Below are 13,610 nucleotides of genomic sequence, written 5' to 3' on the forward strand. Positions count from 1 at the left end.
ATAAAGATCGCAGTTAATGGACACAATAAGAAGTTAAAACTATGAATAATACAGCAGAACTGCTGCCCCATGCAAAGATGAAAAAGAGTGAGAGAGAGCAAGTAGTCTTTAAATAACTGATGAGAGAATAACATTCTCAGACACATCAGTGGAGGAGACTCTTCTAATTTCTAGTTGAATTAGAGAAAACAAAGCATCTATAAGTACATGCCACTAATATTAAAAGAAACATGTTGTCATTCAGCTGTGTGTCTTGTTATAATAATTATAGTAAAACTTGATTTCGCTGCCATCTCAGAAGCCTCTCACAGAGCTGCTTTGCATTTATTCTCCTCAAATACATAGCGTAAGTTTCTGCCAGTGAGACCAGGAAGCAAGATGAGGATTGGAGCTCTTTGGTGATCGCCAATGCTGGACGGCTCCAGCAGATGAGTGTGTTCGACTGTTGTGAGCACATGGAGAAAGTGATATACTATGTTTTAAGTGTATAGTACAACATATTGTTTGTGAGTGTGACCCCCCTAGGTTAATAGGATAACACTTTTAACAGATACTGCTTGTATCCAAGGCTTTCAATTAATACTTTTGAGCATTATTGTCCAGTAAATGAGTGTAACATTATTTTCTTTAGGCTGTAAACTCACAGTTACATTAGGCTACTTGCTGTGTTGTAGAATAGAAGCTGGATGTATAGGGCTCCCTGCACCGTCGCATGGGTCCAGCAGAGGGCACTGGAGAGTCAGCTAGAGGGGAGTAAAGGGGAGAATGGAAAGGAGAGGGAGGGATAAAGTGATGGAGTGGAAGTGTGTGAAAAGAGAGATTAACCTGCTGCAATAGAAGAATAAACGATTTATCTATGATTCGTTATATTTCTCTACAACGAGTCGTTTAAGTATGGCATTAAGGAAGTATTTTTAGATGTAAAGTACAGAAGTGATATATGCCAAAGGTATGGGGATAAATAAGTATATAATAGTAATTAACCACACAACAGATCTTAATCCTGCTCGTCTTCTTCAAAGATAAATCAACACCTGCCATCGGAACTCATTTACTCCCTTTAAAGTTTTGACATGGAGGACATTGATCCGGCTGCACTCCCTTAAAGGAACCGTTGGGTTTCATTTCAAACAAATACAACAAATACAGCATTACTGGGAATCAAAGACAAACGTCCTTGTGTATGATAAATACAGAAATAATAAATGGATGAAATATCAGCCTAGTATCCTAGTGTTCCGCTGCTGTTTGCAAAGAGACACTTGTAAACAAGCCGTTAACGAGGTTCAGGAAGCCAGCGGGGGAACTACAGGAAGGGGAAGCCAGCACTCAACACTTTGATCTTGGATATCTCTGTAGTGCCCTTGGGCAAGGCATTTAACTCCAAACTGCTGCAACGGCCAAAAGGGGAAGACATAAGTGTTTAAGTGCAGAAGCCACAACAATGCAAACGTTTTCATTTTTGGAGGATCTCAGGAATAATGAGACCCAACATTTACTAAAAACATCACACTCGCTGATGATGTCATCAGAGCTGGAAGGAAGAGAGTCATCTGTTTTAACTCTATCAGCTGCTCAAAGGCTTGAACTTAACGATCTTATTAAAGAAAGATTTGTTTCAACTTCCTTTAAGAAGTGAAATGTTCCCACATGGATGCACTGGAGCGTCGAGGGAACCGTCCTCGACACGCTGACTGTGATCCAGAGGGATTCATGAGGGATCGCTCGGCCATGAGATCTCCCACTTCCATCTGGGATCACTTCAAACTATGAATTTATAAACAGCAATCAATTTTCTGCTGAAAACATACAAGTAATAAAACTGAATTACCAAGTCAGGATGAAGGGAAACATATTAATTTGTCATTTTAAAAAGAAGTGAAGAGATTTTAAGGTAGCAATATGTTTCAAAAGACTTATATTTTGAAATTAAAGGGTCACACTGGAAACACATATAAACCTTCTGAAGGACGTATTAGAGCCTCTTGAGGAAATGTGGATTAGAAAGAATTGCATTTCTTCACAATTATTGGAACGGGCTAATCAATTAAAAACACTTAAGGTATACTCAGAGTAGCAGCATCAGGGCCACACATTACAGCATGGGCCACTTCATTCACACACACACCCACACCCACACACACACACACACACACACACACACACCCACACACACACACACACACACACACACACACACACACACACATTACACAACACTGTCTGTCAAGGGCTTGTGGGATTGACAGAGAAAACCAGCAGATAATAGAAATGAGCTCTGTCGCAGTTCATTTCAATGCGCTTCAGCGAGCCATGAAGAGAGGAAGAGTATTAGTGAGTCATGGATCTTACGTGTAGTTCTGAGGTGATGATGATGTCACAACACTGTGGCGTGGGAGGAACTCTACAGAGGGGACACGCAAGTCAAATTTCACTCGTGATTTGACAGCTGATTTTAGATTTCATCATCAGGTTCAAGACGGCTAAAATCACACCAAGAGAGTTAGAAACCGAGGAAACGTTCTCTACCTTCAGAAGGCGTTGAAATGTTCCTGGACTGCAGATACGGGAGGAAGCAGGCGAGCCATGAGGACAAACATCAGCAGCGTCTCCAGACAACGAAGGCTTGTTTTCTGCATCTCACTCAGTCCCTGTTTAACCTTTAAATTCATTCAAATGAAAAAGAATTAGCAATTTCTGTTGGGAAGTCGTACAAGTATCAGCTTTTTAGAAAATGTATCCAAAGACAAATTAATGCTTCACTCATGTTCATTTTAATTGCTTTTTTTTACGAAATGATTATAAACAAACATAACAGAAGCAGTACATTATATAAATTGCTAAAAAATAAAAGTAAAAATGACAAAGGCACCTTTTCCTGCCTTCGTGGTCTTCTACTGCCCCCCCCCCCCATGTAAACAAAGACCAACATTTACAGCCAGAAAGAAGGAATAAATAGGACCGATAGGAGGAGGAACATGGGGCTGCATCCTGTCTTTCCCTGTAACTCGTCCTCTTTAGAGAGCATCACTGACATAAGCCGACGTGTCATGTGGTCACATGATTTTGTGAACATTTATGAAATCATTCCTCATAAAGAGGCATCTTCAAGCTCATCGATGTATTCTCTGTCACATACGATTGAATGATCAAATCATATTCATGGTAATAATCTGCTAAGTTTTATATATTTACATTAAGTGTCTGATTCTCATCCTGGTAGAATTCTTATTATGAAGCTGCTGGTTTCTAATTATATATCTCGAGGCCTCATCGCTGCTTTTTGGAAAATACATGAAATACTGTGAAATGTTTAGAAAAGCACTGAGAATATAAACGTTCGTCATCCTCAAAATGTATCGAGTGTTTTAAGAAAAGGTTGAGATTCCTTTATGCACTTCCTAAGAGATTTGCACTAAAAAATATAGAATCAGAAATGTTAATACATCTACATGCATGGCATTTATCTGTATATTTCATTATCATCCGGCAGAGATCAGTGAAGGGATTCAGAAGAAGGAAAAAAAAAAAAAAGAGATTTTCTGTGTTTATTACAACCACAATGCAGTTTGGATCCGTCCCACTCGGACACTAAAATGTATCACTTATGTACCTTCGTTCACCGTTTGGCTGTGAAATTAAACAGTTCAGTTAGGATGCAGCAGAATTACGGAAACCCCGTTAGGGCGAAGCAATTCAGGAGCAGATCTCAATCCTGTTCACCCCATCCGAGTGCTTCTACTCAGATATGATTTTATTCTCACACCGATAAGAAGCGTCTGCTCAGCGATGGTGATCCACTCACTGATTAACGGCGTTAGCAGAACCTGAGAAAAGTGTGTGTGCATTCAGTGACTTACCTATGTTCGCATGTACATTTTACATTTACACATTTTATTTCATGTCTACTCTGCGAGTCGAACAGGCTTCGATAGCACGGAATATTCAACATGATGGAAACCGTGATGAGAAACGATGACAAACACCTGTAGAAACCTCTATGTGAATATTCAAATGAAGAACAAGGATGAAAACTTACACAAAAACTCGAAATAAAACCTGCAAAAGTAGTTTTTCGTCAAATCTTATTCAGTTTCAGTTCATATTTTAAAAAAAAAAGGGGAAAAAAAGAGATTCTTGAGACGGTTTGACTCCTAAAATGTTCAGACAGGTGGAGGAGTACAAACACAACGGAGAAAGGCGGAGCCAATGACACAGTTAATGCATGACTGCATGTTTAAATACGATATTCTGGATGTTGAAGGGACAGATTTTACTCTCTGACGGCTGCAGCAGCAAAACGCCGAACAAACCGAATGAAACGTGTGATGGAAGACGTTTGGATGAAGTTGTAAATAAAGTTTTCCAACCTGATAAATAAGAAAAAAGAAAGTAACAGTGGTTAACAAAGACGTTCTGTCCGGCCTGTGTTTCTGCTTTGTTTGAATGCTCGTATTAATCACAGCCGATGGATAGCTCCGCCCCCGTGAAGGTCGTGGTAATAAACTGTTAATAAACAATCAACACTTGGAAATAGTGATAAACGCTCGTCGTTCCACAATGGACATGGAGTTCAAGTGTCTCAGATTAAAAAGAGGGTTCAGACAGATGTGTGACCCCGCCAACACAGGAAGTAGGTTTTTCACAAAGTTGGGTAAATGCACTTTTTGTGCCCCAACTCAAGGATCTTGGCACGGGGGGGCGTTTCTTTTCCCCGCGTCCCGTCACTGCGTGAGAGAGCGGGGATGCTGGACGGGAGACGGGTGCAGCAGGCTGCCAAGTGCTTGGAAGTGAGACGGGAGGACAGAAGACGAGGGAGGCGACGAAGACGGCAGGCTGAACTCCACCTGCAGCCCGTGGTGGGAGCCGGTCCCGCCGCCCGCTGGGTCACAGTCAGGGCCCTCGGGGACAAAAGGTCCACTGCACATGTGGAGCTGGTAGAAACAGGAGCCTGGGAGGCAGTGGTCGTCGTGGCAGGACGGAGGGCTCCCGCCGGCCCACTGGGAGCTCCGCGGGGAGGGCTGGGACTGGAACTGGACTAGAGAGGAGGGGCAACAACTGCCTGGACCAGGACCCCGCAGGTCATCCATGGGCGGGAGGGAGAAGGGACACGCAAACAGCTGCTGAGGACATCCGTCACCACACAAGTCTGACAGCTCCATCACCAGCTCACCATCTGGACAGACATAGGAGGAGTTCACAGGATTAACATTAACACACTGTTTAACATCTGGAAATCATCTTTAACTGAATCAGCTTCATCCAAACATATGCAGTGAACTACAACGTGTGTAAAACCAGCACCTACAGCTCCATCAAAGCCACTTTAATGACCCTGAGATGAAAGCAATAAAACGGGAGAGGCAATAGAAATGTTATGTATGACAGAGCGACTCTGGGAATTATGGGTCAGTGAGTCGAGTTCCTCTTTAGCGACGGAAGTAACTGAAAGAAACTTGCATCAAAGAGGCTCATAAATCTTTGATTTGCAGGCAAGGCTTTATGAGTTTCCCCCTTTTTTAGTAAAAGTATGAGAAAAATGTATCTTTTTAAATTCTTCAGCACGAGAACATCTATGCTTTTTTTATTTTATGGATTTTCATTGTAAATTCCTTATCAGTTGCAGCCATTACTTATGTACACTTATTTACTTATTTATAAATGTTTGCCAAACAACTAACATTTTATTTTAGTATATTAAACATAATTTGGGAGGGTTTTAGCTTTCATATGAGCCATTTCTAAAACCAATGGATTCATTAAAAGTCAGGTTTATAAGCTGTTGTTTCTACAAAATGGATAAGTGACAAAACGTTTGTCAGGGACTGTATTGTTCTTGAATTTAATTCCTGATTTGATGTGTAAATATCAAATGCAATTAACTGTATTTTTCAATGCATGAAAGTCAAGAAGAAAAACCTGAAATAACATTATTTCTGAGATAATTAGTGGCATTTCCTTACACTTTTTGGCTCCAATTCAAGTGTGTTTCTCTACCACAGGCAGGTTGATGACATTTGCTCCCCATCACCACATTATTCATATTATTCATATTCTCCCTCCATTTCTCTCTCCTTGCCTTTCGTTACCTTCAGGCCCGGCCTGCTTTCTGTGGCCTGTCTGGACCGAGTTCATGGCTTTAAGAGAAAGCGGGGAGTTCGTCTGCGACGGGGACGGCTCTCCTCCTCTGGAGCGCCACGTCAACATGCACACACACACACACACACACACACACAAACACACACACACACACACACACATGCATACATGCGTGCACAAACAACGACACAGGACGTACAAGAAGCAAGAAAATAACGGCGAAAACAAAAAAAGGAGGTGAGACATAAAATGATTCATAATGTACGATGATGAATATGTGAACGTCAAAATAAAAAAAGGCAAATCATCAAAGGAAGACATTCAATAAGACACAAATGAAATCCACTGAACTGCATGTAAAACACGATGGATAGCAGGAAATATGTGATTTGGAATACGTGCCCGACATCTACATGGTCCATATAACGATGCTTTATTACATCCTATTATATGAATCGTCAATTTTCTAAGCTTTTACTACACCTGTATTCCAAGCCGCTCCATCGTGCTGTAAACACGAGATAATGGGAATAATATTTCAGGGCGTTACGGCTTCCACATCAGCAGCTTGTTTACCTCGTTTGTCCCGATCCAGGCTCGACTCGGGAGGTAACGGGGACTCCAGCTGTCCGGCGCTCATGGAGCTGTGAGACAATAAACCCGACGAGCTGTTGCTTCCGTCCAGCTCCCCGACCTCCCCGTCCTGGTCTCCGTCCTCCCTGCAACAAGCAACACGACCACGGTCAGCGGCAGAAAGGCGATGAAGACACAATATGAGATTAAAACACACAAACAAACAGTAGAACATCACGGTGCCACACGTCCTTTGCTGTTGCCCCAATGCCATGGGGACGAACGGTGTTCAAAAGCATAAAAAAGTGGTCTCTTTGGAATTCCACTTAAGAGGCTTAACTTGACAGTTCGTAAAAACGTTTGCTTATTGTAATGCTTCAGCTGACAGTTTATAAATGATAAAAAAACAAAGATGTCGTCGTCATAAGCTCCAGTACTCACATGCTCTCTGACAGCAGGCTGAACTTCTTGCGGGTGAGCCTGGTGGTCTGCTGGGTGAAGTACTCGTGGCGGTCAGACTTCTTCCACATGTAGTAATACTCAACACACTCTCCGACGGAGCGCGTTCGTACCTGAGGAGGAGGAGGAGGAGGAGGAGAAGGAGGAGGAAGACGCTGGTTACGCTTTGAAAAAAAGGAAAAGGAACTGAAAAAGGTCGACATCTCCTGAGCGCTCACCTTATTAGCCTGAATGAGGTGGAAGTTTTTCCCGTAAACCCGATAGCCGTGTTCGAAGCTCCGACACTCCTCCTCACTCCAGGCACACAGCTCTTCTACAGGGAGGAAAGCACCGCTTTAACTTCGCATCATTTTCATTATATATCTTTTTATTAATGCAATGCAGTCACAGCTTTGTGCTCCAGATATTAAACACATTGAAATATTGCTTTATTATCTTAAATTATGATTGTGTTGTATGTTCATCAGGGCTCTCCTTTACAGTGTTTGAGTCAGCAGCTGCTGTTGCATTGAGGGGGTATCAGATACAGTCAGACTTTGCAGTCTCCTCCAGGGCTAACGCCTTCGTAGGCCTCAAATTTGGGTTTTCACACATAAGATTGATCTCAATGCTTCCATACATACATTGCCCTTTTACCCAGAGACCCAACATTCCTAGTCTCCTTGTGTATTGATGGTTGGAGTTTCTGAAACGTCCCACTTCATGAGGAAGTTGCTACCATTTAAACTGTCATTACATTGCTCAGATCCGGACGGGACACGACTCTTTAGACCGTACCGTACTGCACATCCACCGTTTGCACGTTGTCTTACCTCTGAACACGTTCACGTTGAAGCGTAACCGTCTCAGCGCCTCTTCTGTGTTGAAGTTGCATTTAACTAGTTCATACAGCGCCTGAGAACCAAGAGAAAAGGACGAGGATGAGCCTAAAAGGGTCAGAATGTTTCTCAGAGAAACAAAGTGTTCTTGTGTCGACGCGTTCAGGACCGACCAAACCGTGATCCACCATCAACTGCATGGAGTCGAGGCTTTGCCTCGTGGGATGCGATTTTAAAGTTGCTATACCTGCTGGTTGTCTCGGACAGTGTCTCCTTGCGTTTGTGTCCACGTCGCCCCCTTCTGGCCGTGTGGTCTCTGTGCATTCAGCAGGAACTCTTCCACTTGCTGCAGCGGCAGAACGGCCGGCGTCCACAGCAGCTGGTCGTCACTGCTGCAGTCTGGAGGAACCAAAGATCAGGTCGCCGATGTCACTTTGTTTCCTCTCAAAACTTTACACAGTATTTCCTTAAAAGACTTGTTGCTTGGAAGGTTTTTACAAACTGTTTGCTTACCTCTCTCCTGGCAGGTATATGAACTGAGGGGAGGGATTTTTGCCTGATACATAGAGCCAACCATGATCTCCTGAGGATGAAACCAAAGACAGTCCATCACAGCTCTGAAATAAGTCACATGCAGCGTTGTACCACCATACTGCTAATGCTACTACTACTATACTACTACCAACACCAAATGCAGTTGGAAGCCAAGGGCCTGGGTTGCACCAGATTTCTACCTCGAAGCCTACTAACCATCAGGACCTCCATTAAAAAAAATCACACTCTTCCACTTTTAGGTCACTGGATCATATCTAAAAATATTAAACATGAAAAAGAAAACTGCCGCAATTGGTTAGTTTGTCTTTATTGTGTGATTTTGCTGAATCTGAACTAAACAAAGTCACACAACAACACAAACAAACCAACCGATCGAGGTGACGGTCGACCAGAAACTCCTGTTTTCTGTAAAATCAATCATTTTTTCAGTGGGGTCTGGTGGCTTTGGCAAGAGCAAATATAATGGCTTCACTTCCTTGTTAGAAATATACTGTAAAGCTGACTCTGATGGCACGGTAAACCTGCAAAAGATATTCTATACATCGTATAAACTGGTATTGAAACTGGTATCGATTGTTCTTTTAGTGGGCCTTTATTTTAGATGTTAACCCATTTATACCGGATGTTGCTGACTCTTTGTTTATGCAGAGTAAAAACGTTTGCAAAAACTGTTTACAATAGCGTATTATTGGCAATCCAGAGCACTTATTTACAGCTAAAGAACTTCAGAAACAATATATCCTACATTCAGATTATGTGGAGAATGTAATAACTCCCCTTATCTGCCTCAAATTTGAAATTTTATATCCAAACACGTCACGAGTTTCACACATTTAAATGTTTCAATAAGGAACAATAGAATAAAAAAATAGATTACAGTAAAAATGTACTATTTTAATTAATCTGTAGAATTGCAAGAATAAATATTCTTTTAACCAATGATAGTGCATTATATGCTGCATGAAAATGACGACCTATCAACAATGCTGCTGTGCATCAACCAGTATAAATGGGTTAAAATAGGTGTTTCTGCAGGCCTCGTCCACTGTAGGACATTGGTTCCTTCCTCCTCCCGTCTGTAACACACTTCCTATGGATCCGCCCCTCAAACACAAGCCGACTCCAGCTGGTTCGACACTAAATCAGCTTGTGTGTGTTTCTAAAAAGGCCCGCCGATGATGGGATGTGTTGCAGCCGTCATGGCCTACCTTGTGCTCTTCATTGGAGGGAACGGAGGCATCGTCGGACTCCTCATCGGACGCGCTGACTAATGTGTCTTTGTCTCCACCTGAGAGAAGAAGAAGAAAACACAGCAGAGAGGATGTGCTGCGTGTCAAAAAGATGTGGAGGTGGTGTATTTAACAATGTGCAGGAATGGTTTTGTGATGTGTGTATTGGAGTACAGTGTAAATGTAGGCTTTAAATCCCATTGTGCTGATCATGCATATGTATTTTATTGATGTGTAATATAGTTTTAGCATGTTGATCATTTATATAATTTTATGCTGATTATTTTATTGCTCATGTTCGGATCATGAGTCGGAAGTTAGCAATATCTATAAACTCTCTGTACAGCAGCTGTATGTCAACCGTATCGTCCCTTTATAAATAAAATTCTATTCTATTCTAAACCTCTTGATGCAATCTTAAAGTCATATGTTTTTTTGCTGACAAATCACAGTGAATTTAAAAAATATTTCCGAAACTTTTGTTTATTATTAACCATTATTCAACAAGTAAATCCTATTGAGATAAAATAAATATATAAATCAAGTGAGACGGCACCCAAGTTATGAAAATAAAAATGCAATATATCGAACGCAATATAAAATACAATGCCAGCAAACACCTTCCTTTCTTAGTGCTCAATTAATCTCCTGGATACATAAAAGTCTTGCTACCATATGTTTGGTTTCCGTGACATTTTGAGGACTCAGCACCAATACTGTCACTATCGGAGGTGTTTGAATCTGTTCAAACTCCTTCAGTACGGAGATGTTCCAGTGTCTTTGACATCATCCTGTCATATGAACATAAAGGCAGTACATGCTGCCATGCCAGGAAGTTCCCAGATCACATTACACAGAAGTAACCAAATCAAAACATTCATGTCGTTTCCTGACATTATAAACTCTGGCATGTCATGTTATTGAAACGTATCCATAGCTGTAAACAACATGGTGCAATCTCAGCAAAGCCTTTCTTTCAGTACAACTATATGGTTATATTTTCAAAAAATGGCCAGCGTTTGCATATTGCTAACTTTTAAAATGTCATACAGTCATATGTAAGCATACGTCTAGGTGTGTGTGTGTGTGTGTGTGTGTGTGTGTGTGTGTGTGTGTGTGTGTGTGTGTGTGTGCGTGTGTGTGTGTGTGTGTGTGTGTTACCTTGGAGGCGGCGGAGCAGATCTGAGGTGTTTGAGGTGACTGAGGGGGTGAGATCATCAGCTAACGATTCGTCTTCCTCCTCCCCAGGAAAGATATCCTCAGTTATCTGATCCTGTATGAAGAGCAACATGAAGTGGAGCAGCAGCAGCAACATCGGACACAAGTTGATTCAGGGATGCTGGACCTCACCTTGTCCAGTGTCATGTCCGGCAGGCTGACAGCCATGTGACAGCTCTCCTTCTCGGGGTCCGACATGGTGTAGCTGCACAGAGCCAGCAGCTCCTCCAAAGGAAGCTCACCAGCCTGCAGATGTGATCATCGACAGCTGTTTTACATCATTGATCCATGCAACTTAAGACGACGACTACCAGTTTCAAACCGTCTCAAATGAAGGCCTGTCAACTCAGAATTACTTTCATTTTCAATTAAACTGCCTATTATTATATCGTCTGGTTTAAAATATCAGAAAATACTGAAAAAATAAATCCTAGTTTCTCGAAGTCCACGGTGATGTCATTAACAAACCCCAAAGAAATTCAGTTTAATGAGAAAAGCAAAGAAAAATCTAAAATATTTGGTTTAAAACAGTGTTTCACACATTTTTGCATCTTTTCCTTGCGTTGTATTTAGTCATAGGACACAAATCTATTATCTGTTAACTGCTGCTGCTGATTAGAGCAGGTTTTGTTTGCACACGACTCCACCTCAGTGCTGGACGATAGAAGGGAATGACAGTGGGGGAGCGTGGAGCCGTTATTCCCTGGAGCTCTGGGCTCACCATGAGCTCTCTAACTCTTACAGGTTTGGTAAACATAAGATGTAAATAGCACGAGTGCAGCTTTAGTCATGGGGTTTCCTCCCACAAAAACAAAAAAAACATGCACAAAAGGTGAGCCCTGCAGCTATTAGGCTTCCATAAGCAGAGGAAAACACATTTTTGTTGCACAGGACATGGCTGGACTTGACCGTACAGTGTGGGACTGCGCTGCCATCTTCATGGGGATAAAGTCCTCCTCCAGCTCCTCTACGGCCCGCTGAGACGTCTGCTTCTCCCGCCGAGGGCCTTCATCACCGTACCTCGTCCTCTCCGCTAGGCCACGGCCTCCACGCTCTTCATCAGGGCCTCCTCACCCACCTGCACACACACACACGCACGCACACACGCACACACGCACACACGCACACACGCACACACGCACACACGCACACACACACACACACACACACACACACACACACACACACACACACACACACACGGTCAGCACGCACACTGATCCTGGCTCATCCCATTACAGATCAGCTGACTCCCAACTCGCTACCTGCTGCATGAGGTTTCTTAACATCACATCTCTAACCAGAATGTTGGAGAATAGAACTTGGTGTGATATAATAATGGAATATAGTTTTTCATACGGGCTGACGGCACATTTTGTCATGTTTTACCAGAAAAGATAGAACTATTTGAATCAACGTCTTTAGATATTAGAGTTTCAAACAGAAGTGAAAGAGAGGGAAAGGTCAGGTAGACTGGGGGGGCAGGATGGATGTAACCTAAACAAGCCCACCATAGTCCCCCTTCACTCACTGAACCACTACTTCCAGAAACAGGATCAGTTATCGGTACCCCCCCCCCCTGTCTGACCAGGGGCGCTCTCCTGTGACTTGGTGCTGAACGTCCCCCCCTCCCCCCCCACACACACAAGAAGGAAATAACTTGTTTCTCAATATTTCCGAAAGCAACGGTCGCAGTTCACCGAGTCAAGACATTTCTACCAACTTTTTTGTTTTTTAAACGCCCCCCACCCCCCCTACACACACGCGCGCGCGCGCCGTACACACACACACACGCGCGCGCGCACACTAAATCCACTCCGTCGCCGGGGCGCACCTGAAATAGTTGAGCACCGCGGTGTTGGACCCCGCCGGGCTCCCTATCGTCCCCCCCGCGGTCGGTAACCCGGGGAGGGGGAACGGCTCTTTAAAGCCGTGGACGCGGAGCGAGAGAGTCGATACGCCGGAGAGCTTCTCCATTTCTTCCCCCCCTCCTCCTCTAGTCTCCCCCGGTTAAAATGCCCACTCCCCCCCTTCCGTAGCCGCCGTTCAGTCGGCGCTCGCGGGCCGGTGACACCGTCGACAGTCTCGCGTACCGGGCGGCGTCGCACGAGCCTCGCGTTCGGCCCGGTTCCGCTATGATCCGAGTCGCTGCATTCCTCGTTTTCGCTCACTTACCTCCGCCATTCCGTTTCTGCGCGAGCTGCCTATTGCCCGGATGTTGTAGGTCTGCTCCTCTGTACGGCTCCGTTTATTGCCGCAACGATTCGGCGACAGCGAGCAGCTACTTTAGTCGGTGCAGACTCCACTATTAACTATTTACAAGTTAATTATTTCATCTTTTATCGCATTTGAAAATCCCTTTATTTATTTATTTTTTATCTCCCTCCCACTTTCGGTATTAATTCATAAATCCTGCTGTTGTGGAATGTTTTACCAACTTCAAAAGACAGTAAAACTCTTGTTTAATATATAAACTATTGATATTTATTATATTACTTACTTGTTTATATGCTAGTGTCCCTTAAAACAGGAGGTTTGCACTGAATACGATATGGAAAATACATTTAAACGTCATCTCTGGAGCAGCCACATGTCCATACGGTCCACATATGTAACTATAGGCTGAAAGCAGGGAGGGGACATGACATGGTCAAAGCAG

The 13,610-nt window shown here is 43.2% G+C and overlaps 1 protein-coding gene across 1 annotated transcript; it reads right to left on the bottom strand.

Moving 5' to 3' along the window:
• Positions 1 to 3,534: 3,534 nt before the first annotated feature.
• Positions 3,535 to 13,219, bottom strand: mier2 (mesoderm induction early response 1, family member 2). The gene is made up of 12 exons (XM_084011043.1): positions 13,127 to 13,219; positions 11,866 to 12,029; positions 11,084 to 11,197; positions 10,895 to 11,006; positions 9,713 to 9,792; positions 8,463 to 8,532; positions 8,197 to 8,348; positions 7,944 to 8,025; positions 7,350 to 7,444; positions 7,114 to 7,244; positions 6,676 to 6,818; positions 3,535 to 5,176 (listed from the first exon to the last, which is right to left on the bottom strand). Exons 2-12 carry the CDS (start codon positions 11,890 to 11,892, stop codon positions 4,725 to 4,727), a joined length of 1,458 nt encoding a protein of 485 aa, XP_083867169.1. The 5' UTR covers positions 11,893 to 12,029; positions 13,127 to 13,219; the 3' UTR covers positions 3,535 to 4,724.
• Positions 13,220 to 13,610: the final 391 nt, after the last annotated feature.

This window comes from Eutrigla gurnardus (assembly GCF_963514095.1).
Source record: "Eutrigla gurnardus genome assembly, chromosome: 6".
NCBI classification, from domain to species: domain Eukaryota; kingdom Metazoa; phylum Chordata; class Actinopteri; order Perciformes; family Triglidae; genus Eutrigla; species Eutrigla gurnardus.

Bases quoted from the DNA above. Each gene is read 5' to 3' on its own strand.
- mier2 (XM_084011043.1), bottom strand. From the start codon at position 11,892: ATGAAGATGGCAGCGCAGTCCCACACT. The intron at 11,198-11,865 runs GTACGGTCAAGT...TCACATCTGCAG, and splicing joins TGGCAGCGCAGTCCCACACT to GCTGGTGAGCTTCCTTTGGA. The intron at 7,245-7,349 runs GTGAGCGCTCAG...CCTCCTCCTCAG, and splicing joins ACCTCATTCAGGCTAATAAG to GTACGAACGCGCTCCGTCGG.